The sequence below is a fragment of the Ictalurus punctatus genome, chromosome 11, assembly GCF_001660625.3.
Source record: "Ictalurus punctatus breed USDA103 chromosome 11, Coco_2.0, whole genome shotgun sequence".
NCBI classification, from domain to species: domain Eukaryota; kingdom Metazoa; phylum Chordata; class Actinopteri; order Siluriformes; family Ictaluridae; genus Ictalurus; species Ictalurus punctatus.
The window spans coordinates 22,699,859-22,725,464 of NC_030426.2; the positions used below are offsets into that span (position 1 = coordinate 22,699,859).

Here is a 25,606-nt window from a genome sequence, read left to right on the forward strand (position 1 = left end):
TACAGTATACAAAAATGGCCAAAAGGCTGTCTTATGCAGCCCTCTTCTGGTGAACATCAAATGTTGCATGTTTTCAAAATAAAAAGATTACAATAGCATGCAATACCTGTGTTATGCAACGCACCCTGGTAGTTTTGCTGATTTTTAATCTGTGTGGTGTTATTCACTGGTGGTTGTGTAAAAATTGTTCACATTCTGATCCCAAATCTACATTTTGGCATAGTAAGCTGGCTTATGAACAACAATTGAAACTGGCATCATTCATTGTCTTTATTTGTTTATGTTTTGTTTGTTTGTTTGTTTCCAACACATGATTTTTCACTTGATTAATTTATTTCTCATCATACTGTTTCATATGTAGGGCACATGATTACATATTGTAGATCTAATCACATGTGAAATGTATGTACTTTTCCCATGAAGAAATACAATTGTGCAAATTCTTCCTACCCATCTAAGTTTAATATTAAGAGAAGTTATTAGCATGAACATCCATTAGAAGGAGTGGAGGTGATATGCATTTGTGTAAGGATGAAGATTTCAGCATAACATCGTTGTCCTGCTTACTGTGTTTTATTTGTTTTTTGTAGCATCATTGATGTTAAATTATGCCACGTGACACAAACTTTGTGTAATTGCAGTGTTTTTTCCTGTACAAATGTTTCCACTACAAACAATTTAAGGTTTTACACATCTTTAATCAGACTGACACATGTTAAATGACTGACTTATTATAAACTAGACTGCATGTGGCTATTTCAAGCAATGAATGTGAGTTGGTCAGCAAAGTTGTGATTATGAAGTTGTTTAAGCTAAGTTGACACTATGTGCCTATCTGCCATCTTGGAAAATTTACAATGCTGACTTCAGCAAAGTATTAGCATCTGTGCATCCAGCATTTTAATTGTAAATAGTGAATTGTCGTTTGATGAGTAATGAGCCTAATGAGGAACAGTTTTACAGTTCACTTCAAGGCCTTTTAGAGTTCTTGCTGTTTGTAATTAACCTTGTCAGTAGGTGGACTGTCAAATTTTCCCTAGGTGTGTGTGTGTGCGTGTGTGTGTGGAGGATCCTGTTATTGCTTGGCATCCAATCCATGATGTATTCCTGCCTCACATGCAGTGTTCCTGTCTAGGCTGCAGATCCACAATAACTCTGGCCATGATAAAGCAGTTATTGAATGATTAAATGAAGGAATGAAAGCATAAATGTTTGTCTGTGCCAGTCTCATAACAGAGCAGAACACCTTTGAACAGCGAACTTGGTGCAAAGATTATCCAAGACATTTAAGAGTTCTATTTAGATGCAAGCACAAGTTCTATTTAGATACAAGCACAAATATTACTATTTCAACGTGTTAAATTATCCAATGTGTTAAAAAAAAAAAAAAAAAAGAAAAATCACGAGTCACCAATGCAACATGTGTTAAATTATTGTCCGATCACTTCTTGCCAAATCCACCTGAACCAGAATAATTTTGCCAGTGCTGATACAGATTTGGTATTGGACTGCATTTTGCACAAAGGCAAGTGCTTTGTCAATACTATTAAGGTTGTAATACAAGCAGGACCAATCTATCTCCTAGTTGGGAGATATACACATAACACGTAAAAATACACACACACATATACATACAGTGAGGGAAAAAAGTATTTGATCCCCTGCTGATTTTGTATGTTTGCCCACTGACAAAGAAATGATCAGTCTATAATTTTAATGGTAGATTTATTTGAACAGTGAGAGACAGAATAACAACTAAAAAATCCAGACGCATGTCAAAAATGTTATAAATTGATTTGCATTTTAATGAGGGAAATAAGTATTTGACCCCCTCTCAATCAGAAAGATTTCTGGCTCCCAGGTGTCTTTTATACAGGTAATGAGCTGAGATTAGGAGCACACTCTTAAAGGGAGTGCTCCTAATCTCAGCTTGTTACCTGTATAAAAGACACCTGTCCACAGAAGCAATCAATCAATCAGATTCCAAACTCTCCACCATGGCCAAGACCAAAGAGCTCTCCAAGGATGTCAGGGACAAGATTGTAGACCTACACAAGTCTGGAATGGGCTACAAGACCATTGCCAAGCAGTTTGGTGAGAAGGTGACAACAGTTGGTGCGATTATTTGCAAATGGAAGAAACACAAAAGAACTGTCAATCTCCCTCGACCTGGGGCTCCATGCAAGATCTCACCTCATGGAGTTGCAACGATCATGAGAACAGTGAGGCATCAGCCCAGAACTACACAGGAGGATCTTGTCAATGATCTCAGGACAGCTGGGACCATAGTCATCAAGAAAACATTTGGTAACACACTACGCCGTGAAGGACTGAAATCCTGCAGTGCCCGCAGGGTCCGCTGCTCAAGAAAGCACATATGCATGCCCGTCTGAAGTTTGCCACTGAACATCCGGATGATTCAGAGGACAACTGGGTGAAAGTGTTGTGGTCAGATGAGACCAAAATGGAGCTCTTTGGCATCAACTCAACTTGCCGTGTTTGGAGGAGGAGGAATGCTGCCTATGACCCCAAGAACACCATCTCCACCGTCAAACATGGAGGTGGAAACATTATGCTTTGGGGTGTTTTTCTGCTAAGGGGACAGGACAACTTCACCGTATCAAAGGGACGATGGACGGGGCCATGTACCGTCAAATCTTGGGTGAGAACCTCCTTCCCTCAGCCAGGGCATTGAAAATGGGTCGTGGATGGGTATTCCAGCATGACAATGACCCAAAACACATGGCCAAGGCAACAAAGGAGTGGCTCAAGAAGAAGCACATTAAGGTCCTGGAGTAGCCTAGCCAGTCTCCAGACCTTAATCCCATAGGAAATCTGTGGAGGGAGCTGAAGGTTCGAGTTGCCAAACGTCAGCCTCGAAACCTTAATGACTTGGAGAAGATCTGCAAAGAGGAGTGGGACAAAATCCCTCCTGAGATGTGTGCAAACCTGGTGGCCAACTACAAGAAACATCTGACCTCTATGATTGCCAACAACGGTTTTGCCACCAAGTACTAAGTCATGTTTTGCAGAGGGGTCAAATACTTATTTCCCTCATTAAAATGCAAATCAATTTATAACATTTTTGACATGCGTTTTTCTGGATTTTCTTGTTGTTATTCTGTCTCTCACTGTTCAAATAAATCTACCATTAAAATTAAAATTATAGACAGATCATTTCTTTGTCAATGGGCAAACGTACAAAATCAGCAGGGGATCAAATACTTTTTTCCCTCACTGTGTATATATATATATATATATATATATATATATATATATATATATATATATATATATATATATATATATATATATATATATATGATTATACATCCTGGAAACAAATAAATAGGGATATTTGGTTATTTGCCTTTTGGTGAAGATCAAGTGTTGTATCTGTTCTTATCAGTTTAATAGCTGATACATCCCCCATACAAGGACTTTATATTAAACAGATTTTTAGAGCAGGGAGATGGAAGAGGGGCTTGCTCCACCTGCTCCAAACATCGACTTGGTATTACAGTACTTCCACATTTCAAAAAGTAAATGGAAAAAAAAAAGAGAAAAAAATATTTCTCATTTGTAAGTTGCTTTGGATACAAGGATCTGCTAAATGCATAAATGTAATGTGAATTTTGCTTGAGCTTAATTTACAAAATTGTATTAAAAACAAAGAAAAACAAACAAACAAACAATGAAGCAAAAGAAGGCCCTACACTGGGTACAATGCTAGAAACAGAAGCTCAGAAATGCACTCGAAAATGTGGCAAGATTTCGTAGACTACTACCAGATTTGCTGCTTATGTAGGGCAAACAATTAATTCCAAGTGAGCAATGATGAAATTTTCAGGAGATGGTGGTTGGAGGAGCAATTGCAAGGTAGCGATGTGAGAATAAGCAACTTTGCATTCCATATTTTTGACTCATTAGATAGTAATTTGAGGAGATAATATGTACTTGAGAACCACTCTTAATTGTAGGCCTTACTTTTGATATGGTGTTTGCCAAAATATGACCAAATCATTTTTGATATTTAATTATCATGGAGAAAAATATACTGAACGTCTGAAATGTAGGAGTTACAGTGCATCTGGAAAGTATTCACAATGCTTCACTTTTTCTGCATTTTGTTATGTTACAGGCTTATTCCAAAATGGATTCAATTCATTATTTTCCTCAAAATTCTACAAACAATACCCCATAATGACAATGTGAAAAAAGTTTGTTTGAAATCTTTGCAAAGTGATTAAAAATAAAAACTAAAAAAGCACATGTACATAAGTATTCACAGCCTTTGCTCAATACTTTGTTGAAGCACCTTTGGCAGAAATTACAGCCTCAAGTCTTTTTGAGTGTGATGCTACAAGCTTGGCACACCTATTTTTTGGCAGTTTCTCCCATTCTTCTTTGCAGGACCTCTCAAGCTCCATCAGGTTGGATGGGGAGCGTCGGTGCACAGCCATTTTCAGATCTCTCCAGAGATGTTCAATCGGGTTCAAATCTGGGCTCTGGCTGGGCCACTCAAGGACATTCACAGAGTTGTCCTGTAGCCAGTCCTTCATTATCTTGGCTGTCTGCTTAGGGTCGTTGTCCTGTTGAAAGATGAACCCTCGCCCCAGTCTGAGGTCCAGAGCGCTCTGGAGCAGGTTTTCATCAAGGATGTCTCTGTACATTGCTGCATTAATCTTTCCCTCGATCCTGAGTAGTCTCCCAGCTCCTGCCACTGAAAAACATCCCCACAGCATGATGCTGCCACCATGATGCTTCACTGTAGGGATGGTATTGGCCAGGTGATGAGTGGTGCCTGGTTTCCTCCAGACATGACGCTTGCCATTCAGGACAAAGAGTTCAATCTCTGAGAGTTCTCCTATTGGGCTGTCATGTGCCTTTTACTGAGGAGTGGCTTCCATCTGGCCACTCTATCATACAGGCCTGATTGGTTGAGTGCTGCAGAGATGGTTGTTCTTCTGGAAGGCTCTCCTCTCTACACAGAGACATGCCATCAGGTTTTTGGTCACCTCCCTGACTAAGAACCTTCCCCGATCGCTCAGTTTGGCCGGGCGACCAGCTCTAGGAAGAGTCCTGAGGGTTGAAAACTTCTTCCATTTACGGATGATGGAGGCCATTGTGCTCATTGGGACCTTCAATGCTGCATAAATGTTTCTGTACCCTTCCCCAGATTTGTGCCTCGATACAATCCTGTCTCGGAGGTCTACATACAATTCCTTGGATTTCATGGCTTGGTTTATGCTCTGACATGCATTGTTAACTGTGGGACCTTATATAGACAGGTGTGTGCCTTTCCAAATCATGTCCAATCTACTGAATTTACTACAGGTGGACTCCAATCAAGTTGTAGAAACATCTCAAGGATGATCAGTGGAAACAGGATGCACCTGAGCTCAATTTTTAGTGTCAAGGCAAAGGCTTTGAATATTTATGAACTTGTGCTTTTTTTTTTTTTTTTTTTTTTTAATTTTTAATAAATTTGCAGAGATTTTAAACAAACTTCGTTCATGTTGTCATTATGGGGTATTGTTTGTAGAATTTTAAGGAAAATAATTAATCAGTTTTGGAATAAGGCTGTAACATAACAGAATGTGGAAAAGTGAAGTGCTGTGAATACTTTCCGGATGCACTGTATGTTAAAGATTCCACACACACACACACTTAATGAGATCGAATAAGTACAGCTACAATTTGTGAAGGTCTAGGTACGAAAAAAAAAATCCATTAGTATATTATTATTATAATGAAATTATAACCAAGTTTGTTTTGTTTCTAACACTGAGAGAATAAATTCATCTCTCAATTCATTTTTAAACATTCTGCTTTCTGAGCTAGTTGAAAAATATTTTAAACCTCTTATCTTTTTGACTCGATGACTATGTTTACATGGACAGCAGTAATCTAATTATTGACCTTATTCTGAATAAGACAATATTGTAATTAAGGTGTTTACATGAGTCGCTTTTAGAATATTCCCATTTTACATGTTGCAGAACATAGAGCGATTAACAGCACATGTCATTATGTCACAACGCCACGCCGTCTGACGTTCCCTCCAGAATTTCATGTATCAACATACAGTTCGTCTTCGTTATGGTACCGTATACAGTTTTGTGTGTTTTTGTTTTTAATTTTTACGAACTCTTCAAGTGCGGTTAATTATTTGTCATGCTGTACGTGTTAATAGACAACTGCTTGAAGCCGTGGGCTGTGTCCCAAACCGCACACTTAGCTACTATTTAAAGTAGCCGAGATACATGTATTTCGCCTACTATATAGTAGGTAAGTATGTGGTTTGGGACGCAGCCGTGCTCTCTTGCCGTTAATCGGTTGAGCACTGCCGTGTGTGATCGTGTCCTGTCGCAAAATGTGGTGAAAACTCCCACACGAGGTTAATAGTGTGATTAAGGTGCGTACATGTCTGTAATACACGTCGATAATGTGACTAAAACAGGAATACTCAACATGTCTTAATTCGATTTGTTTTTACTTCGAGTATGACTTTAGTCGGATTAACTTAATTAAAATGGTACATGGTAGTTTCTTAATCAGAGTATCGTCTTAATCGGGTTAATATTGGATTATTGTTGTCCATGTAAACGTACTGAACGTCTCTAGCACTGTAACTAGGCTCTGGTCAGACTAGCTGTATTTAGCTAAATAAATAACATTAATAAATGAATTGGCCACAACTGAGGAGCCGCTATATAACATGTGCTGGTTTAATTTTTAAAGCTTGCACTGCAAAGCTAATTTTTTTCTTCTTAAAAATTTATCAGCTCAGCTCAGTACTTTTTCCAAGTACTCGGTTTGGTCTGCCAAAATATTTTGTTGGGTCCAGACCAGCAGTCCATAATCTCTGACATAAAGCATACATTAAATATTTTTTGCAGTAATTTCCTTGAATTCTCTCATACACATTGATAATGTGACATTATTGTTGACATTATTGACATGTTTTGCCTGAATGCAAATTAATATGAATATCTATAAGACATTATTATATTTATTATTATTATTATTATTATTATTATTATTATTATTATTATTAACAGATTTATGTCTTTGCCTGATATTTTGCTCACTGATTTGAAGGAAAATTTAATCAGTTCACTTACAGAACCTTCTAGAAAGGTTCTGCTCCTAAAGTTAAGTTTCAAGATTCTTGTCATGACAAGTACCGTGTATGATATGGTATGACATTCTTTGTTGACTTAGCAATGAAAGCCTAGAGACAACTGTCAGTGGTTATCAAGTTTACTAGGGAAAAAAGGAAATGTTGTTAAAGCCACATTACTTAACAGTGTGATTAACAAACTTTGCATGTGCTAGTGGACAGTAGGTATGTTTGTAAGTTGTAGGAATGCAACAGGGCAGTGTGCTTAACCCTTTATGCATATACAGTATTTGCCTATTTTATATATATATATATATATATATATATATATATATATATATATATATATATATATATATATATATATATATATATATATATGTATGTATATGTGTGTGTGTGTGTGTGTGTTGTTGTTGTTTTTTGTCAATAAAATGGGCTGTTTTAACATAGATGTGGTATTTTATATCTTTTTTCAGCTTGACTGTAGCAAATTCAAGCGTGTCAACTGAAAATCTAAACCAATAAAATGCTGTTATGATGTTGCAGGGACATTCCATATTATGAATAGAAAAGTTTGTCTATTATTAATGCTTGATAAATGCTGAATATGTGTGCTTTTGGAATTCATGCTACCACAAGGAACCAGGCAACTATCTATAGCCCCAAAGACACCCCAAATAAGATAAGACAGCATAAACACATACACACCCACATAGGACCCATATGAAGCAATGGAAAGAATTACTTCTGTTAAAACGTGTTCAGTTTGCGGTCTTCACCCTCCCTGTTTGTGCTGTATCACGATAAGGGGAGACAGACTACAGAATGTACAAACAGTTTTATTTTCACTGTATTGCTTTGAATATTCTATGGAATTAAATGAACTATAAAAATCCTACTAATACTGAATATATATATTTTTTATATGTGAACTTGCTATACACACACACACAACCCCAATTCCAAAAAAAAGTTGTGATGCTGTGTAAAATGCAATGATATTCAAGTCTCACAAACCCATATATTATTCACTATAGAAAATGGAAAACATTGTTTAAACTGAGTAAATGTACCAGTTTATTTTTAGTAACACTTACTTTTCCAGCCTTTAGTTGCCACATCCCGACTTTTTTGAGACACGTTGCGGCCATCAAATTCAAAATTGCCTTATTTTGTTCTTACAACATTTTTTGGTACATTTCCTCAGTTTAAACATTTTATATGTTTTCTATGTTCTGTTGTGAATAGCATGTGGGTTTATGAGATTTGCAAATAATTGCATTCTGTTTTTATTTACATTTTACAGAGCATCCCAACTTTTTTGGAATTGGGGTTATGTAATTTATATATATATATCTTATATATAAGTCAGCTTCTGCAATCATTCATGAAGTCGGCATTAATTCTCACACATATTATGACTGATTATAGAATTCCATGATGATCAAAAGCACTTGCTATATATACACACAGTCAAATGCAAATGAAGGACAATAGAGTTTCAATTTATTCCTAAGCTATTGTACATGGCCTTTTTTTTTTTTTTTTTTTTTTTTTTTCTTCAAATACATCAGACATCTTCCATATTTCCAATCATAAAGACAAAGTACTGCATATGTAATGAATAAAACTTAACAGGGCATGATGTTATTGGAAAATAATCAAGGACATCCTAGTAAGAGGCATCTTAGAATTACTATTACCACCTCAAAGTTGATTGATTTCCAATAACAGCCAGTTCTGAAGTGTTTTATTCCTCAAACACCACATCAGTTTTCCAACAATTATAATTTTGCATTTATTATTGAATGGCATGGCACACTTTTATTATCCATTTATGGTAGAGTTATATTTATTGCTGTGGAACTTCTGCCTTAAAGTAGCCATGAACAGTCAGTCTCCTTTTCTCTCTAAGATAAAAAAAATACAGTGCAAAGTCAGAAAGCACACTGCGCACTGTCCTTAAGACTTACTGATGTCACAAAATGTTGACACTAGAGACTACTTCCATAAAAGTGAAATAAACATCTCCTTACAGAACGCAACACCCATATAATGACTTATCTTTATTAAAATGTTGCTTTCATCCATTAATTATTAGCAATAAATTATGTGAAATGTCCACCAAACAAGTCCATTTGAAAGAGCTGTTACTATAGAAACATAAGAAACATATTAGAATGAGTGCACTTATATAAACCTGTGATTTGATGTCCAAACAGCACTACTGTTCAATCAGATCTGCTGTTACAGAAAAATAATCATCATCAATCTGACCAGTCAGACTTGAGTATTCAATGTCTAAATATATAGTGATATAAAAATGTTTATTAACTTGTTTACAAAGTGAATTTGAAGTAAATTTGAAGTCCGTCCCGAAAATGTTGACTAATCTTTAAAGAGCTATCAAGAAGAAGAAGATCTCAATGTCTCACTGTTGTGAGAGGGAGGAGTTTTAAACAGTCCAGCGTCTGCTACATCAAGCTGAGGAGCTAACATTAGAGGGAATTACTGGGTGGAGTGTCTGTTAACTTCAAAGTGAAGCAAACATCTAAACTGTTAAAGATAAGAGTGGAAACTGATTCAACAGGAGACAAAAGTCAAAAGAAGACAGCATATCTCTGAAAAGTCAACTGCCTAAGGTAAGGTTTCTTTGGATTTGTGAAGGTGAGACTACACTGAGCTAAAATAACAGATCAATGTACAAATTTAGATGAAACGTATTGGAATATATTTCAATATAAATATAAACTGGTCTTCATTAATTCAGTAACTGTTCATTTACTGAACTGTAAGATATCATTTGGAGGCAATGGGAGTAAAAGACAGAAATCCAAATTAATGTTATGATGGACATGCAGTAAAACTCAAAAGAATGCTGAAGTAGCAGTAGTTTGTTTTTATGTGAATATGTATAAAATAAAATGTCTGCTTCAGGAGACTGTAATATCACAACAGCTGTATATGAAGAGCCATCTGTACCTAGAACCAGACAGCCAACAAAATATGCTTGTATAGAAATGCAGAGAATTGATAAACACATTATTGATTCTAATAAGATGTCCCAAGGTTTGGACACCAAATTACAGGTTTAGTTGATTTTTGAAGTTAAAAAGTAACACAACCTCTGTTGCAAACCGATTTTAAAAATAATTTTTTCTACAAGTATTAAAGTTACTTCATATTTGATATTTGATGCATGTGCCAAGGTTTGGACACCCATCTAAGCCATCTAGTTTTGTGATATTCTTGGGATTTCTTACATGCACAGCATGTCAACGATATACCTACATATTTCTATGATGTTCAAATCATTGAAAGTATGTAGGTAGATCTTATTCATGTAGATCTTTGAACTGTGAGGGCCATTCCAAATGCTTCAGCTTGCATTTGTATAGTTGCAGGAAACAACTCTGCTAACAACGTCTCCAAACGCTAATTCTAGTCAACATTCACAGGATGTTAGTAGCTACAAAAACATTTCTAAAGACCTGAGCTTTCATCAATTCACAGTAAGATAAATTGTCTACAATTGGAATAAATTCAGGACTGACTGTCCCTGGGAGTGGGTAACCTGCACACCAAAACCTCATCCCAGCTGTGAAGCATTTTCAGGTAGCATCCTGGTTTGTGCTGTAGTTTCTTTGCTGCATTAGGGCCTAGACACCTTGTAATCATTAAGGGAAAAATTAATTTTAAACTGTATCAAGACATTTTATGGGAGAATGTCAGGACAACAGCACATGACCTCAAGCTTAAGAGAGGTTGGGTGATGCAACAAGGCAATGGCCCAAATCACACAACTAATTCAACAAAAGCTGAAAAAAGTGTTTTGAAATGACCAAGTCAGAGTCCTGACCTTAACCCAATTAAGATGCTGTGGCATGAACTGAAAATGGCTGTTCAATCAAGACAGCCCAAACATATTGATGAACTGTTTTGTTGGGAGGAATGGTCCAAAATTGCTCCTCAATTTTGTGCTAGTCTTATAAGCAACTACAGGAAATGTTTTTGGAGTTTGTTGCTGCTAAAAGAGGATCTACAAGTTACTAAATTCAAGGATTCACTTACTTGTTCCAGCCTGCATTGTGAATGCATTATTCAGTGTGCTCAACGAAGACTTGAAAAGTACTACCGTTTGTGTGTTATTAGTTTATTCAGATTGTGTTTGTCTATAATTGTGACATAGATGAAGATTGTTTTTGTCGTGTTGTAGAAGGCAAACTCTTCAGTTTCTTGACTATGTCACATTTGCTTCCAAAATTTGCTGATATTTGCTGGAATTCATTCTTCCATCAACCTGTGTGATGTTTTGTGTGCCACTGGCTGTCACACAACCCCAAAGAATAATAGCTCCATCCCATACTTAACAGTGGGCAGTGTGTTCTTTTCATCAAATGCTGTTTTTTCACCTTTGGTGATTCTGGCCAGAGGGTTTCATTTTAACTTGATCAGTCTACAGCACTTTTACAAAATGCCTCTGGCTTATCTAGATATTGTTTTGCATACATCAGATGTTGAAGTTTGTGAAGAGGTTCTGGTTAGGTTACCTTCTGATGACTCTTCCATGCAGATCATGTTTGTGCAAGCACCAATCCACAGTAGAGCAGTGCACCACCACTCCTTTGCAAGCTAAACCTTCCTGCTGATCCTTGTTGTCATATGGGGGTTTTTGCTTTACCTTTCTAGCTAACATACAGGTAGTTCTATCTGTGCTTTTTGTTGTTGTTGTTGTTTGTTTGTTGTTTTATTTTTTAAGTGTGTGTGTGTGTGTGTGTGTGTGGGGGGGGGTGCTTACAGATCTTTCCTTGACTTCTACATTTCCCCTTTACAGCCATTTTAATGACACATTGGACAGTGGAAATTGTGAGCTGAAAGGGCTTTGATGTCTTTTTATAGCCTTACGCTGCTCTGTGAATGACTTCTTGATCTGCTTAATGAGTCAATTAAGGCTTAACAAGTTAATTAAGTTCTGAGACTTTACAACTGGAATGGTGTCCAAACTTTTGCATACCCCACAATAACTATTCTTTTTTCCGCCTATAAATGAACTGATATTAATGTTTTTTGTTGTTTGTTTTTTTAATGTTTTACTGCAGTTTCTGTTTAATTATTTTCACTTCAAAAATCAATAAAACATGTAATTTGGCCAAGGATGCCTGAACTTCGGCATACAATTGTACAGGCAAGAAATCTCATACCACCTAATATTTCTCCAGAATTTGTGTTTTTTGTTTGTTTGTTTGTTTGTTTTTCTTGTGTGTGTTTTGAATAATAATTGTTTTAAAAATAATATTTAATTAAAACATGTAACTTGCATGTAACCTTCATAAATGTTTTGTTTAGAATATAGTGTAAAGATTTAACACCAGGGGAACATATCAATAATAATCAGTCTTTTTAAATTGTTTATTATTCCCTTTCAGGAGACCATGGAGCTGGGACCATATATAATTATTTGTATATGTGCTGTAAATGCTGTTGTTTGGGGATGCCCCCAGCAATGCAAGTGCAAGGACAACAATACTATTTGCAAGGGCTATGACATTAAAGACTTTCCATCCCATATTCCATCAACAACAAAGTCTATAAGCCTTTCATGTACTAACATTTCCTCACTGAAACCTGCTGATTTTGATGCATTTTCTGAGACTTTGACAAAAATTACAGTTAATAATTCAAGGATAAATGAGGTGCAACCTCACACATTTGACAAGATGCACAAACTCACCACTTTAGTGTGTTCAGGAACTGAGCTGGTTTCTCTACCAGAGGACTTGTTTCAGAAACTACACTCACTCACCCTTCTGAGGCTGAGTAACAACAAGCTAAATAAACTCCCTTCATCCCTGCTAACATCTCTTCAGTCTCTGAAAATCTTAGACCTAAGCAAAAACAACTTGAGTTCTATTCCAGAGGATGCATTTCAGGGTCTCATTCACTTGGAGACGCTTATGCTGCAGAGGAATGTCATCAGAAAACTGCAGAATGGAACTTTCCATGGACTTAGAAAGCTTAAAAACTTATACCTTCAAAATAACAACCTAAAGGTGATCCCAGGCAATGCATTTGAGGAGCTGGGTAATCTGAATACTTTGCATCTGCAAAACAATGTTATCACAAACTTACCAGCAGAACTTTTTGCACATAATCAACAGCTCCAGAAACTCTACCTTTCTAATAATCAGTTGTCTTTCCTTCCTGAAGCCATCTTCTTGAAGCTGCCTATTCTACAGCAGATCTCACTTTATGACAACCAGCTGCAGAGTCTATCTATTAACACCTTTGGGCCCATGGTACTGCAGGACCTGTGGCTGTATGACAACATGTTATCTCATCTTGAGGAAAATGTATTTAGCAATTTAACTCATATGCAACTTCTTGTGCTGAGCAGAAACCGGATCTCACATATTTCTCCTGGTGTGTTCAATGGATTGAATGAGCTGAAAGAAATTTCTTTGCACACTAACTGCCTGACAAGCCTTGATGAAACAGTGTTCAGAGGCCTTCCAAAGTTGGTCAACATATCTTTGGAAAACAACAAAATTCAGTACATTCCAGAAAATCTACTTGAAGGTATTCCTTACTTATACCAGCTGGAGCTTCAAAACAACTCTATATCCTCTTTACCACAGAAATTTCTAGATTCATTAACCAACATTGACAGTGTGGTGTTAACTGAAAATCCATGGAGGTGTGACCTTGACATTCTACCACTTCAAAACTGGTTAAAGAAATATCCATATAAAGTAAAAAATGTCACATCTCTTGAGTGCTTTTTCCCTTTACACTTGAGAAACATCAGCATAATAAACTTTCATTTCAATAATACCTTTCACATATCCCATTTTACACCAGCAAAAAACTCAACCATACTCTTAAAGAAAGGAGAGGTTATCATTGGTTCACAAGGAATGCATATGATCATCACTGCAGTAGTCTGCACTGTAGTCATTGTTAGTATTATAATCTTTATTGTCTGCTGGAGGAGGAACAAGCAAGACCGTCAAAAAGCTAATAAAAAGTAAAGTTTCTAAAACAAATGTATGTGGTAACCACTGTAATGCTATCAAATAAGATATTGTGCTCAAAATAAAATAAGTACTCATTTAAAATTACTTGTACATTGACCGAAGTAAAAAATAAAAATATTAACTATATTTTGAAAATAGGGGAAAAAAACAACAACAACTAAACAAATGCTTCTGTTTACAATGACCTAAATTATAGGTATTAGCCAGCTAAGCTTATCATTTCCAGAATGGCAATTTCTTAATAAACCTCAACAAAGTGTACAGACCAGGGGTTCCCAAATTTTTCCAGGGCAAGGCCCCCCAGACGGCATTAACATTTGACCGTGGCCCCCCTTTTGCAAGATGTTTTTAAAACACATTAAAAATACAGACTTCTGAATATATCCCCCTTATATAAAATTTTATAGTAATAAAAATAACAAAAAAAACCCCTAAAAATAACATATTATAGTAATGCATATGTGTGCATATATATATATATATATATATATATATATATATATATATATATATATATATATATATATATATATATTTATATATAAACATTTATATTTCACACCCCCGGGCACCCCCTGGCGGCCCCCACTTTGAAAACCACTGCCTTAGACTACTGATGCACAGGGTTGTCATGCCAAATATTGATTTTATTAGGTTTAGAGGTTTACTTTGTAAAAGCTTTCTTTTTTATATAGAACATTTTATTATTATTATTATTATTATTATTATTATTATTATTATTATTATTGATGACATCTTTGCTTCATAGCATATTTTCATACATGTCCAAAACTTTTGCACAGTATATACTGTGTATAAACCTAATTTAGTTACATTACTTACTTATTTTGTATATACTTCAAAATTCATGTAAAGTGAGTATAATTTTATGGAAGAGAATACATGTGCAATGTTTTGTTTGGTTTAATGTGTCTGTGAAATGATTAAACTAATATGATGATAGTACTAACCTTATCAATAATCATGCTCATATTTGTATTTACCCCATGAATTTGATATTGAAAGGAGTTCAAATGCTTTATAAAATGTAGATTTTTAAATACAACCTTCTCATGTTATAATAGAATTCTGGGTAACACTTTGTTTTGTTGAAGATAGATACTCTATAAACAGTAAAAAAAAAAAAAAAAAAAAAAAAAAAAAAAAATCTATAGACTGTCAACAGCCTATTAGTTGATTATAAACAATATGGCAACAGTTTATGGTTGTGGATGTTAGAGATTATATAATCATGTGGAATCTATTAAAACATTTAATGACATGTTGTTGAAAGGTATTGAAACATCATTTGATATGTTGTTGAGAATCAATTGATAGGATGTTTCATGATAATGTATAGCATACCACCAAGAAACCCCTTTAATTGCATCTTCCATGTATTATATAAACATGGTCATGAATAGCAATGTAAAGATTAATTAGTATAATAACAGTAAATTTATAAACAGAAAGTTATTTTTTTCAGAAGTCCAGTATATTACTCTATCAAAATATAGTCTCTTAACGCCCAGCACTTATCTCTGAAAACAGAAAATGACTGCCTACACTTCTTACGGTGTTCATCTATGCTGGGACAAGAAGATAAATGCAATACACTGCAGTACATGTTGACATGAGTTAATATTTTGGAGCAACAAAGTATAAAGTAAATAATGTGTTACTGATAGACAAACAATATTTCCAATGACATGTTTAACTATCATAAAAAATAGATACAATTAATAGGAGGTTATTATTATGAATAATTGTTTTAGGCTGTATCCACTTGGATCTGATTTATAGGTTTATTTTATATTACAAGAACACATAGTATGGGTAGTCAAATAGATAGGTCTATTTTATCATTTGCATGTACAAACTATGACAAAAACACAATGTAAAAATTAAACATGCAGTATTATACAATGAAGCATTATATCTTGAAGAAATCTGCCAACAAGTAAGAAAAAAAAGTATTAATTAATGAACAATGTGTTGTATTGTATCCATGTACATTTGCAGGGAATGTCTGCAAAACAAGGGTTAGTTCCTCTAGTTACATACATTATAACAGTTTTAGTGTAGTGAATTTCATCAAATAATAAAGTACTAATCAAGTTCAGTCATTTTCAATATTTGAACCCATCTACGTTTTAAATGGCATGATTTTAATATTAGATTGGGGAAAAAACTCAGAAGGTTTCACTAAATTATTATTGGTTTATTTACAGGTGGAATCATGACAATATTCCAAAACTTCCATCTCATCATACCGTTATTCAAAGATCACTAAGCTGAAAACATTTATCTTGTATAAGAACCAGCTGACATCAATACCTGATGGATAATCTACCAAATTTGAAAGAAATAGACATGAATGCCAACAGAATCCGTTTAAGATGAAGTCTTCTTCTCCAGAGGTTTGTGAGCGTCCGGAAGACTTGAAAGGCCAATCAAGCACATCTTTAAAAGAAGACCAACTGATATGTCAAATATCTCTGCTAACCATTACAAACAATATGACTGTTCCAACAACTACCAGCACATTAGAAACCACTCAGCTTACAACTATACCATCAAATACTTCTTCTTCTCCTATTAACAGCCACAGTAATCCTTACAAAAACCGCAACTTCAACTACAGTATACACCACTATTCATAGTTTTCAGTCATGTGACTGGCACGGGGACCTGGAGGGCAAAACACCATTCCATAATGTCAGCCAAGACTAGACACTTCATGGAACTGCAGTATAGGCCTGTCAATTTTCCATCTATTTCAAACCACGAATATGTTGATGACATCTCAAAAGAAGAAAAACAAAGGTATTTGAACAAAGCACAAGTTTTGGGCACTTGCGATCCATATACAGCACCTGCCGCATGTATTTCAATCACTGAAAACAGCGAAGTCCCTGCCAGAGCTCCACATTGGCAATATTGTGGAGAATCCATCCCCTTACACTGTCGCCAGGATGAAAGCGTACAAAAGTACAGACAGTCATCTGTATTTTCGATCTAGATGGGTCAATGATGCTGCCGTTTGGGACGTGAAGGAGAAGAAATTAATCACTGTCAGAGCAAAGGTGAGTGCTAATTACCTAACATTAGTTTCTGGTTCACTGTAGTCTGTGTTCTAGGGCAGTAATGTTTTGGTTAGGTTAACAAAATATCTAATGACATAAATCCAATCAAAACTTTTTTTTTTAATGTCAGGTAAACCATTCATACTGTTTAAACTGTTAGTGCACCCAACTGAACAACAACTATATGACATTTTGGCAAAACAAATCTGGTAAATATAACTGGCAGGCAGCGGAAGAAAGCCGAGTTTGGCCCTCCAGGTGGCCGTTCCCATAAAAATGTGACGTCAGGTGAAAATTATGAATAACAGCAACCACACAACCAACTACTCCAACCGCAGAACCAACCACTGCATCTACAGCTTTAACAGATTCAGTTCCAACTCCAGAGGCCACAACTACTACACTCTTTACTACACACAAAATAAGGAAAATAACACCAGCCTCCACCACCCCTAGGACTTTTGTCTGTAGTTGTTACTCCAACTCTCAGCATCCTTCCAAGAACATTTATTGTGAGTACAAAGAATTCCTTAATAGCTTGTTACTCTAAGTACATATCCAATGATGAGGTATTTTATTTTCTAAATTTCTAGGTAATAACTTGTCAAACATTTTGATTAAGGTAGTGCTTATTAGTGTATTGAAAAGGTTAGCTGTTTAACATATACAACATGTTTTTAATTTTGATGTACCAAATTTGAAGCATAATTGTAGCACATTACTATTATAATTCTATTATATTATATATCTTTTATTTTTAAAAAATCCAATATGCTGCTTTATGCAAGCAAGGTTTCTCAATGCCCAGCTCTTATCTCTGAAAACAGAAAATGACTGCCCATACTTCTTAGGGTGTTCATGTATGCTGGGGCAAGACGATAAACACACTACACTATGTGCTGACACGAGTCAATATTTTGGAGCAACATAGAATAAGGTAAATATTTTCTATGTCTTATTGGTAGACACATAATATTTCTATTGTTATGTTGATAATTATCATGCTAAATAGATACAAATATGAGGAGGTTAATATTTTGAATCATTGATAGTTAAGTGTTTTAGACTGTATCCACTTGGATCCGATTTTAAGCTTATATTACAAGAACACATAGTATGGGTGATCAAATAGTTAGGTCTAGTCTCTCATTTGCATGTACAAACTATGACAACATTATCTAAGAAAAGAACATCATAGTACATGTGTTGTTTTTTTTTTATAGAAATAAAATAAAAATAAAAATCAACCATAAGGTGATATGATTCTGAAATTGATTATTTTCACATAATAGCAAGTCCTGATGTGTATTATTTGTCTTATATTATTAATGACCATGTGGTAATTTATTGATCCACAATGCTGTGCAATGTCTGTGAAACAAAATCCTGTTATCATAAACATTATAACATCTACAGACAGTCATTTTCTCACTTTCTCTAGAGTTTAATAAGACAAAAATTTCAGCTTGTTACAGAGAAACCACACAACATTCTACATCCTTTAATGTTCACTCAGTGCTTATTATTTTATTTGCAGGTATAACCATGCCAATATCCCTATATTTCTGCATTCTGCTCTATTTCATCTGCTGCTCTGCCACTCAGAAGAATGTGACTAAGGATCTTTATGGCAAAGATGTGACAGCAGTTCCAGAAACACTGAAAGATGGAGCCACAGAAGTGTCCTTTGTTGGCAGTCAGATTGGCGTCATACCAAAAGGAGCATTTTCCAAAAACCCTCAACTAGAGTTAATTGAGTTTTTAAGGACACCTGCAACTTCTATAGAAGAAGGTGCATTTGAAGGTTTAGAACATCTGAAAACAATTGACATTTCAGAAACCCAAGTGACATCTTTACCTGTTGGTGTTTTTAAGGATCTGACCAGCCTTCATAAATTGATTCTGAAATCAAGCAACATTCAGAGGCTAGAAAAGGGACTGTTTCATGATACCAGGAATCTTCAAATACTCCGGATGCAAGACAACAAGATTTCAACAATTGAAGAGGGAACATTTGATCACTTGGAGAATCTCACAGAGCTTAATCTTGGAAAGAACAATCTTACTTCTATCTCATCATCCCTTTTTTCAAAGCTCAATAAGCTGAAAATAATTAGGTTGAATGAGATCCAGCTGACATCAATGCCTGATGGAATTTTTGATAATCTACCAAAACTGACAGAAATAGAAATAAATGGCAACAGAATCACACGCATACAATCAAATTTGTTTCCACATAAAAACATATTGACAACGCTGTTATTAGACAATAATCTCTTAACTGAACTTCAACCTGAGCTATTTATGGGTTTCTCTGCACTTAGAAAGTTAAAGCTGAATCACAATCAGCTCACCGCTCTCCCCCCTCTACTTTTCACAGAAACGCATAATATGATTGAATTATTTCTGAACAACAACAATTTTACATCCTTACCTGCTGGGATTTTTCAGTCACTGAACCAGCTTAAGAAATTAGACCTGTCCTCAAATCGGTTTTCAACACTTTCTGGAGATTTTTTTGATGGACTTAAGAAACTTTCTGAGCTCAATCTTCAGAATAATCTCATTGAAGCACTGAAGTCTGAAGACTTCACAAACCTAGAATCTGTTTCTACCCTCAAACTGGAAAACAATAAACTGAGAACAATTCCAAGAGATGTCTTTGATTCTCTGCCAAAACTCAAAAAGATACAATTGAACAACAATGCATGGCACTGTGACTGTAACCTGCTGCCCATGTACAAGTGGATGAAGGAAAATCTGCCTAAGATAAAGTCTTCTTCTCTAGTGGTTTGTGTGTATCCTGAAGAGTTGAAAGGCCAATCAATCACATCTTTAAAAGAAGACCAACTGATATGTCCCATAACTCTGCTAACCATTACAAACACTATGACCGTTCCAACAACTACCAACGCATTAGAAGCCACTCAGCCTACAACTACACCATCAACCACATCATCTTCTACAAAAGCTACTTTGACAACCACAGGAATCCTTACAACAACCACAACTTCAACTACACTATCCACCACTATAGCAACAACCACACAACCAACTACTCCGACCGCAGAACCAACAACAGCATCTACAGCTTTAACAGATTCAGTTCCAACTCCAGAGGCCACAACTACTACACTCTTTACTACACATAAAATATGGAAAACAACACCAGCCTCCACCACCCCTAGGACTTTTGTCTGTAGTAGTTACTCCAACTCTCTGCATCCATCTCCTTGCATGTTTGCTGTATGTTACTGTATGTGGTAGCATATGGGGATATTATAAACTAAAAATCATTTATTTAACATAAAATATGTAAGTACGTATTGACAGTAGCCTTTCACAAAATTTTAAGATTGGCACATGTTAAAAAAAGGTTTTGCTGTGTTAAAACAGTAGGGGGAAAAACTAATGCTTTCTTTTAAAATGCCCTAAATTCTAGGTATTAGCCAGCTAAGCACAGGGGCTACTTATTTTAGGTAAAACAACAATGTAATTTGGCAAAACTGCCTAAGGGGTTATAAAGTATTTATTGGAAAAAAAAATGAATAAAGTAAACCAGTAAACTGGAAAAGACTAAAAAAAAAATGGTAAGTTATTTATCCTAATAAATACACACATTTCATAACTTCTTATAGAGCATTTATTGTGAGTACAATCAATTCCTTAATAGCTTGTTACTCTAAGTACATATCCAGTGTTGAGGTATTTTATTTTCTACATTTCTACTTAATACCTTGTCAGGCATTTTAGTATGATTAAGGTAGTGCTTATTAGTGTATTGAAAAGGTTAGCTGTTTAACATATACAACATATATTTACTTTTGAAGTACCAAATTTGAAGCATAATTGTAGCACATTCTTAACCAGTTAATACATAGAACCTAGTTAAAAACAATAACAACAACAACAACAGGTTTGTGTATGCTCCTGATTTAATGATACATACATTACATTTAGTAAAACAAACAAACAAACAAAAAAACATTTTTAAATATTATTTCAGACAATTATTGGCTGTGTCAGGAATTAACTGCAAAAACTGAAGGAAGTGTGACAGTCAAAGTCTTCAGAAGAACTGTGTCAAGTTCTCCAAGATGTTTTAACAAAACTTGCCAGTCAATTTCCTTAGAAAACTGCACAAAGTGTACCTGACACTATTCAGACATTTTTAAAAAACAAAGGCTTGTCATGCTAAATATTGACTTTGTTTAGTTGAAGCTGTTTGCTGCTTTATTTTTGTCAAAAACATTTAATTGCATTATTTTTAAGGCATCTTTGTAGCATTTCTTTACATCTGCCTATGAGTTTGGCACAGTATTGAACATAAGAAACTGGATGCAGTTACGTTACCTTTGCATTTTTTATATAATTCATAATACATATAAACTGTGTATATTTCTTTGTAGGATGCTTAAGCTGGTTTGCATGAGTCATTGAAAGGGATTAAAGAAACTGACATGATAATTGTACTAATCCTTATAAATAAACATGCCTTTTGTCTTATTTCCCTTTCACATTTGATGGTAGAAGTTATTTTTGTGAATCTACTTATCAAAGCGAAAAAGAACACTAGTAATGTAACTTTAAATATGGTTTAGGATTATTATTATGTGTCTTATTTTCTCTAATCCTTCTTTTAATTGATCCGAGTGGGAAATGATAACCAGGCAGTAAGCAGAGTTCAGGATGAACCAGGGTCCCTAGAACCACCATGCCACGCAAAAGAAGAAGACCAAGAAGAAGAAGAGAAAGAAGAAGAAGAAGAAGAAGAAGAAGAAGAAGAAGAAGAAGAAGAAGAAGAAGAAGAAGGAGTTTACATGCTTTATAAAATTTAGTGTTATAAAGTTTTTATTGTAAAATGTATTTGTATTTAGAAAATGCACATTTCATTAAATATTTCTATTATAATTCTATTATATTATATATATTTTATTTTTAAAAAGTCCAATATGCTGCTTTATGCAAGCAGGGTTTCTCAATGCCCAGCTCTTATCTCTGAAAACAGAAAATGACTGCCCACACTTCTTAGGGTTTTCATGTATGCTGGGGCAAGAAGATAAACACATTACACTGCAGTATGTGCTGACACAAGTCAATATTTTGGAGCAACGTAGTATGAGGTAAATATCTTCTATGCCTTATTGGTAGACACATAATATTTCTATTGTTATGTTGATAATTATCATGCTAAATAGATACAAATATGAGGAGGTTAATATTTTGAATCATTGATAGTTAAGTGTTTTAGACTGTATCCACTTGGATCCGATTTTTAAGCTTATATTACAAGAACACATAGTATGGGTGGTCAAATAGTTTGGTCATTTGCATGTACAAACTATGACAACATTATCTAAGAAAAGAACATCATAGTGCATGTTTGATTATAGAGATAAAATAAAAATTAAAATCGACCATAAGGTGATATGATTCTGAAATTTATTATTTTTACATAATAGCAAGTTCTGATGTGTATTATTTGTCTTATATTATTAATGACCATGTGGTAATTTATTGATCCACAATGCTGTGGAATGTCTGTGAAACAAGATCCTGTTATCATGTTCATTATAACATCTACAGACAGTCATTTTCTCACTTTCTCTAGAGTTTAATAAGACAAAAAAATCAGCTTGTTACAGAGAAATCACACAGGGCAACATTCTACATCCTTTAATGTTCACTCAGTGCTTATTATTTTATTTGCAGGTATAACCATGCCAATATTCCTATATTTCTGCATTCTGCTCTATTTCATCTGCTGCTCTGCCACTCAGAAGAATGTGACTAAGGATCTTTATGGCAAAGATGTGACAGCAGTTCCAGAAACACTGAAAGATGGAGCCACAGAAGTGTCCTTTGTTGGCAGTCAGATTGGTGTCATACCAAAAGGAGCATTTTCCAAAAACCCTCAACTAGAGTTAATTGAGTTTTTAAGGACACCTACAACTTCTATAGAAGAAGGTGCATTTGAAGGTTTAGAACATCTGAAAACCATTGACATTTCAGAAACCCAAGTGACATCTTTACCTGTTGGTGTTTTTAAGGATCTGACCAGCCTTCATAAATTGATTCTGAAATCAAGCAACATTCAGAGGCTAGAAAAGGGACTGTTTCATGATACCAGGAATCTTCAAATACTCCGGATGCAAGACAACAAGATTTCAACAATTGAAGAGGGAACATTTGATCACTTGGAGAATCTCACAGAGCTTAATCTTGGAAAGAACAATCTTCCTTCTATCTCATCATCCCTTTTTTCAAAGCTCAATAAGCTGAAAATAATTAGGTTGAATGAGATCCAGCTGACATCAATGCCTGATGGAATTTTTGATAATCTACCAAATCTGACGGAAATAGAAATAAATGGCAACAGAATCACACGCATACAACCGAATTTGTTTCCACATAAAAACATATTGACAACGCTGTTATTAGACAATAATCTCTTAACTGAACTTCAACCTGAGCTATTTATGGGTTTCTCTGCACTTAGAAAGTTAAAGCTGAATCACAATCAGCTCACCGCTCTCCCCCCTCTACTTTTCACAGAAACGCATAATATGATTGAATTATTTCTGAACAACAACAATTTTACATCCTTACCTGCTGGGATTTTTCAGTCACTGAACCAGCTTAAGAAATTAGACCTGTCCTCAAATCGGTTTTCAACACTTTCTGGATATTTTTTTGATGGACTTAAGAAACTTTCTGAGCTCAATCTTCAGAATAATCTCATTGAAGCACTGAAGTCTGAAGACTTCACAAACCTACAATCTGTTTCTACCCTCAAACTGGAAAACAATAAACTGAGAACAATTCCAAGAGATGTCTTTGATTCTCTGCCAAAACTCAAAAAGATACATTTGAACAACAATCCATGGCACTGTGACTGTAACCTGCTGCCCATGTACAAGTGGATGAAGGAAAATCTGCCTAAGATAAAGTCTTCTTCTCTAGTGGTTTGTGTATATCCTGAAGAGTTGAAAGGCAAATCAATCACATCTTTAAAAGAAGACCAACTGATATGTCCCACGACTCCAACTGTTCCAACAACTCTGTCACCAACCACATCTGCCCTAATAAGAACTACCACTTCTGAAGCCACTACAAGTACAGCACCAACTTTACTGACTAGAACAACACAGATCACCACTCAAACATCAACACTCATCACTCCTTCCCCAACCACCGCATTACAAACCACTCAGTCCACAACTACATCATCTACCACTTCCTTTTCTACAACTGCTCTTATGACAACATTCACCACTCCTTCCCCTACCACTGCATTACAAACCACTCAGTCCACAACTAAACCATCTACCACGTCCTCTCCTACGACAGCTCTTATCACAAGATTCACCACTCCTTCCCCTACCACTGCATTAGAAACCACTCAGTCTACAACTGCACCATCTACCACTTCTTTTCCTACAACTGCTCTTATGACAACCACAGAAATCCTTACAACAACTGCAACTTCAACTACAGTATCCACCACTATAGCAACAACCACACCACCAACTACTCCAACCACAGAACAAACCACAGCATCTACAGTTTTAACAACTTCAGTTACAACAGTTACAAGTCTAGAGTCCACATCAACTATAGCACCAGTGTCCACCAGACTCAAGACATTTGGGTGTACTAGTTTCTCGAACTTTCAGGATCCATCTTCTGACATGTTTTCCTCCTCACCAGCAGACAGAGCCTTATCATGCAAAGCTTTGATGATTTCCTACACAACACTGTTGATAATAGAGATCTGCTGTACAGTGGTACTCGTTAAGTTCACATACTCACTGTATTGTTTTCTCCAGGAAAGAGAAAAGCTTTATTGCACTGTCAACCTCACACACTTTTCCTACACTAAATCTATTACACTCAGACCTCTTCAAGAAACTGAGACTGTGGCTCTATGAGACTGTGGTTATGTGGTTAAGTATTCATCATATTGGACTTTACCAGATTTAATAGTCTTAGAAAATGAAATTGATTTAATTGGTCCATAATATTCAAGTGTGTGTGTGTGTGTGTGTGTGTGTGTGTGTGTGCCTTTTGCATAAAACCCAGCTTTGTTGTGTGTTCAGGCTATCATTGTCCTGTGAAGAGCTTATTCCATCTGAGCTGTGGAATTCTCAATTTTCTTCAGACTTATCTTTTTGCCTCTTGTTTGCTTCTCTGACTAATGCATCCTTATGTGGTCACTGATGCTTGGTGGACAGCCTCCACTAGGCAGAGTTTGTAAATAATTTACAAACTATATATTGATTTCCTCCCAATTTAATTTTATGGGTTTTAATCAACATTAGAATAGAGCCTTTGTTATGCTTATTATTTTATTATTA

General features: G+C 35.4%; 2 protein-coding genes and 1 non-coding gene across 7 annotated transcripts; all 3 read left to right on the forward strand.

The window, feature by feature from the left end:
- Window positions 1–3,357: 3,357 nt before the first annotated feature.
- Window positions 3,358–3,548, forward strand: LOC124628681 (U2 spliceosomal RNA). The gene has a single exon (XR_006983293.1). It is a non-coding gene; the product is annotated as a U2 spliceosomal RNA (small nuclear RNA).
- Window positions 3,549–9,580: 6,032 nt separating this feature from the next.
- Window positions 9,581–21,755, forward strand: LOC108271906 (leucine-rich repeat-containing protein 15). Of its 5 annotated transcripts, none has more exons than XR_008397175.1 (4): window positions 9,581–9,771; window positions 12,556–13,705; window positions 16,395–17,761; window positions 18,077–18,773. XR_008397175.1 is itself a non-coding variant. In XM_017479842.3 (3 exons), the coding sequence occupies exons 2-3, from the start codon at window positions 12,562–12,564 to the stop codon at window positions 16,454–16,456; spliced, it is 1,206 nt and encodes a 401-aa protein (XP_017335331.1). In that variant the 5' UTR covers window positions 9,581–9,771; window positions 12,556–12,561; the 3' UTR covers window positions 16,457–18,069. The 5 variants fall into 5 exon arrangements, 3 of the variants coding, with proteins under 3 accessions (XP_017335331.1, XP_017335330.1, XP_053539469.1); XR_008397174.1 differs by having other exon boundaries at window positions 18,101–18,773; XM_017479842.3 differs by lacking the exon at window positions 18,077–18,773 and having other exon boundaries at window positions 16,395–18,069.
- A 469-nt stretch (window positions 21,756–22,224) lies between these two features.
- On the forward strand, window positions 22,225–25,606 carry LOC108271905 (leucine-rich repeat-containing protein 15). The gene is made up of 2 exons (XM_053683493.1): window positions 22,225–22,372; window positions 22,962–25,606. The coding sequence occupies exon 2, from the start codon at window positions 22,970–22,972 to the stop codon at window positions 25,178–25,180; it is 2,211 nt and encodes a 736-aa protein (XP_053539468.1). The 5' UTR covers window positions 22,225–22,372; window positions 22,962–22,969; the 3' UTR covers window positions 25,181–25,606.

What these genes read in the sequence shown, in the direction of transcription:
- LOC108271906 (XM_053683494.1), top strand. Translation starts at nt 18,795, where the DNA reads ATGCCAATATCCCTATATTTCTGCATTCTGCTCTATTTCATCTGCTGC.
- LOC108271905 (XM_053683493.1), top strand. Translation starts at nt 22,970, where the DNA reads ATGCCAATATTCCTATATTTCTGCATTCTGCTCTATTTCATCTGCTGC.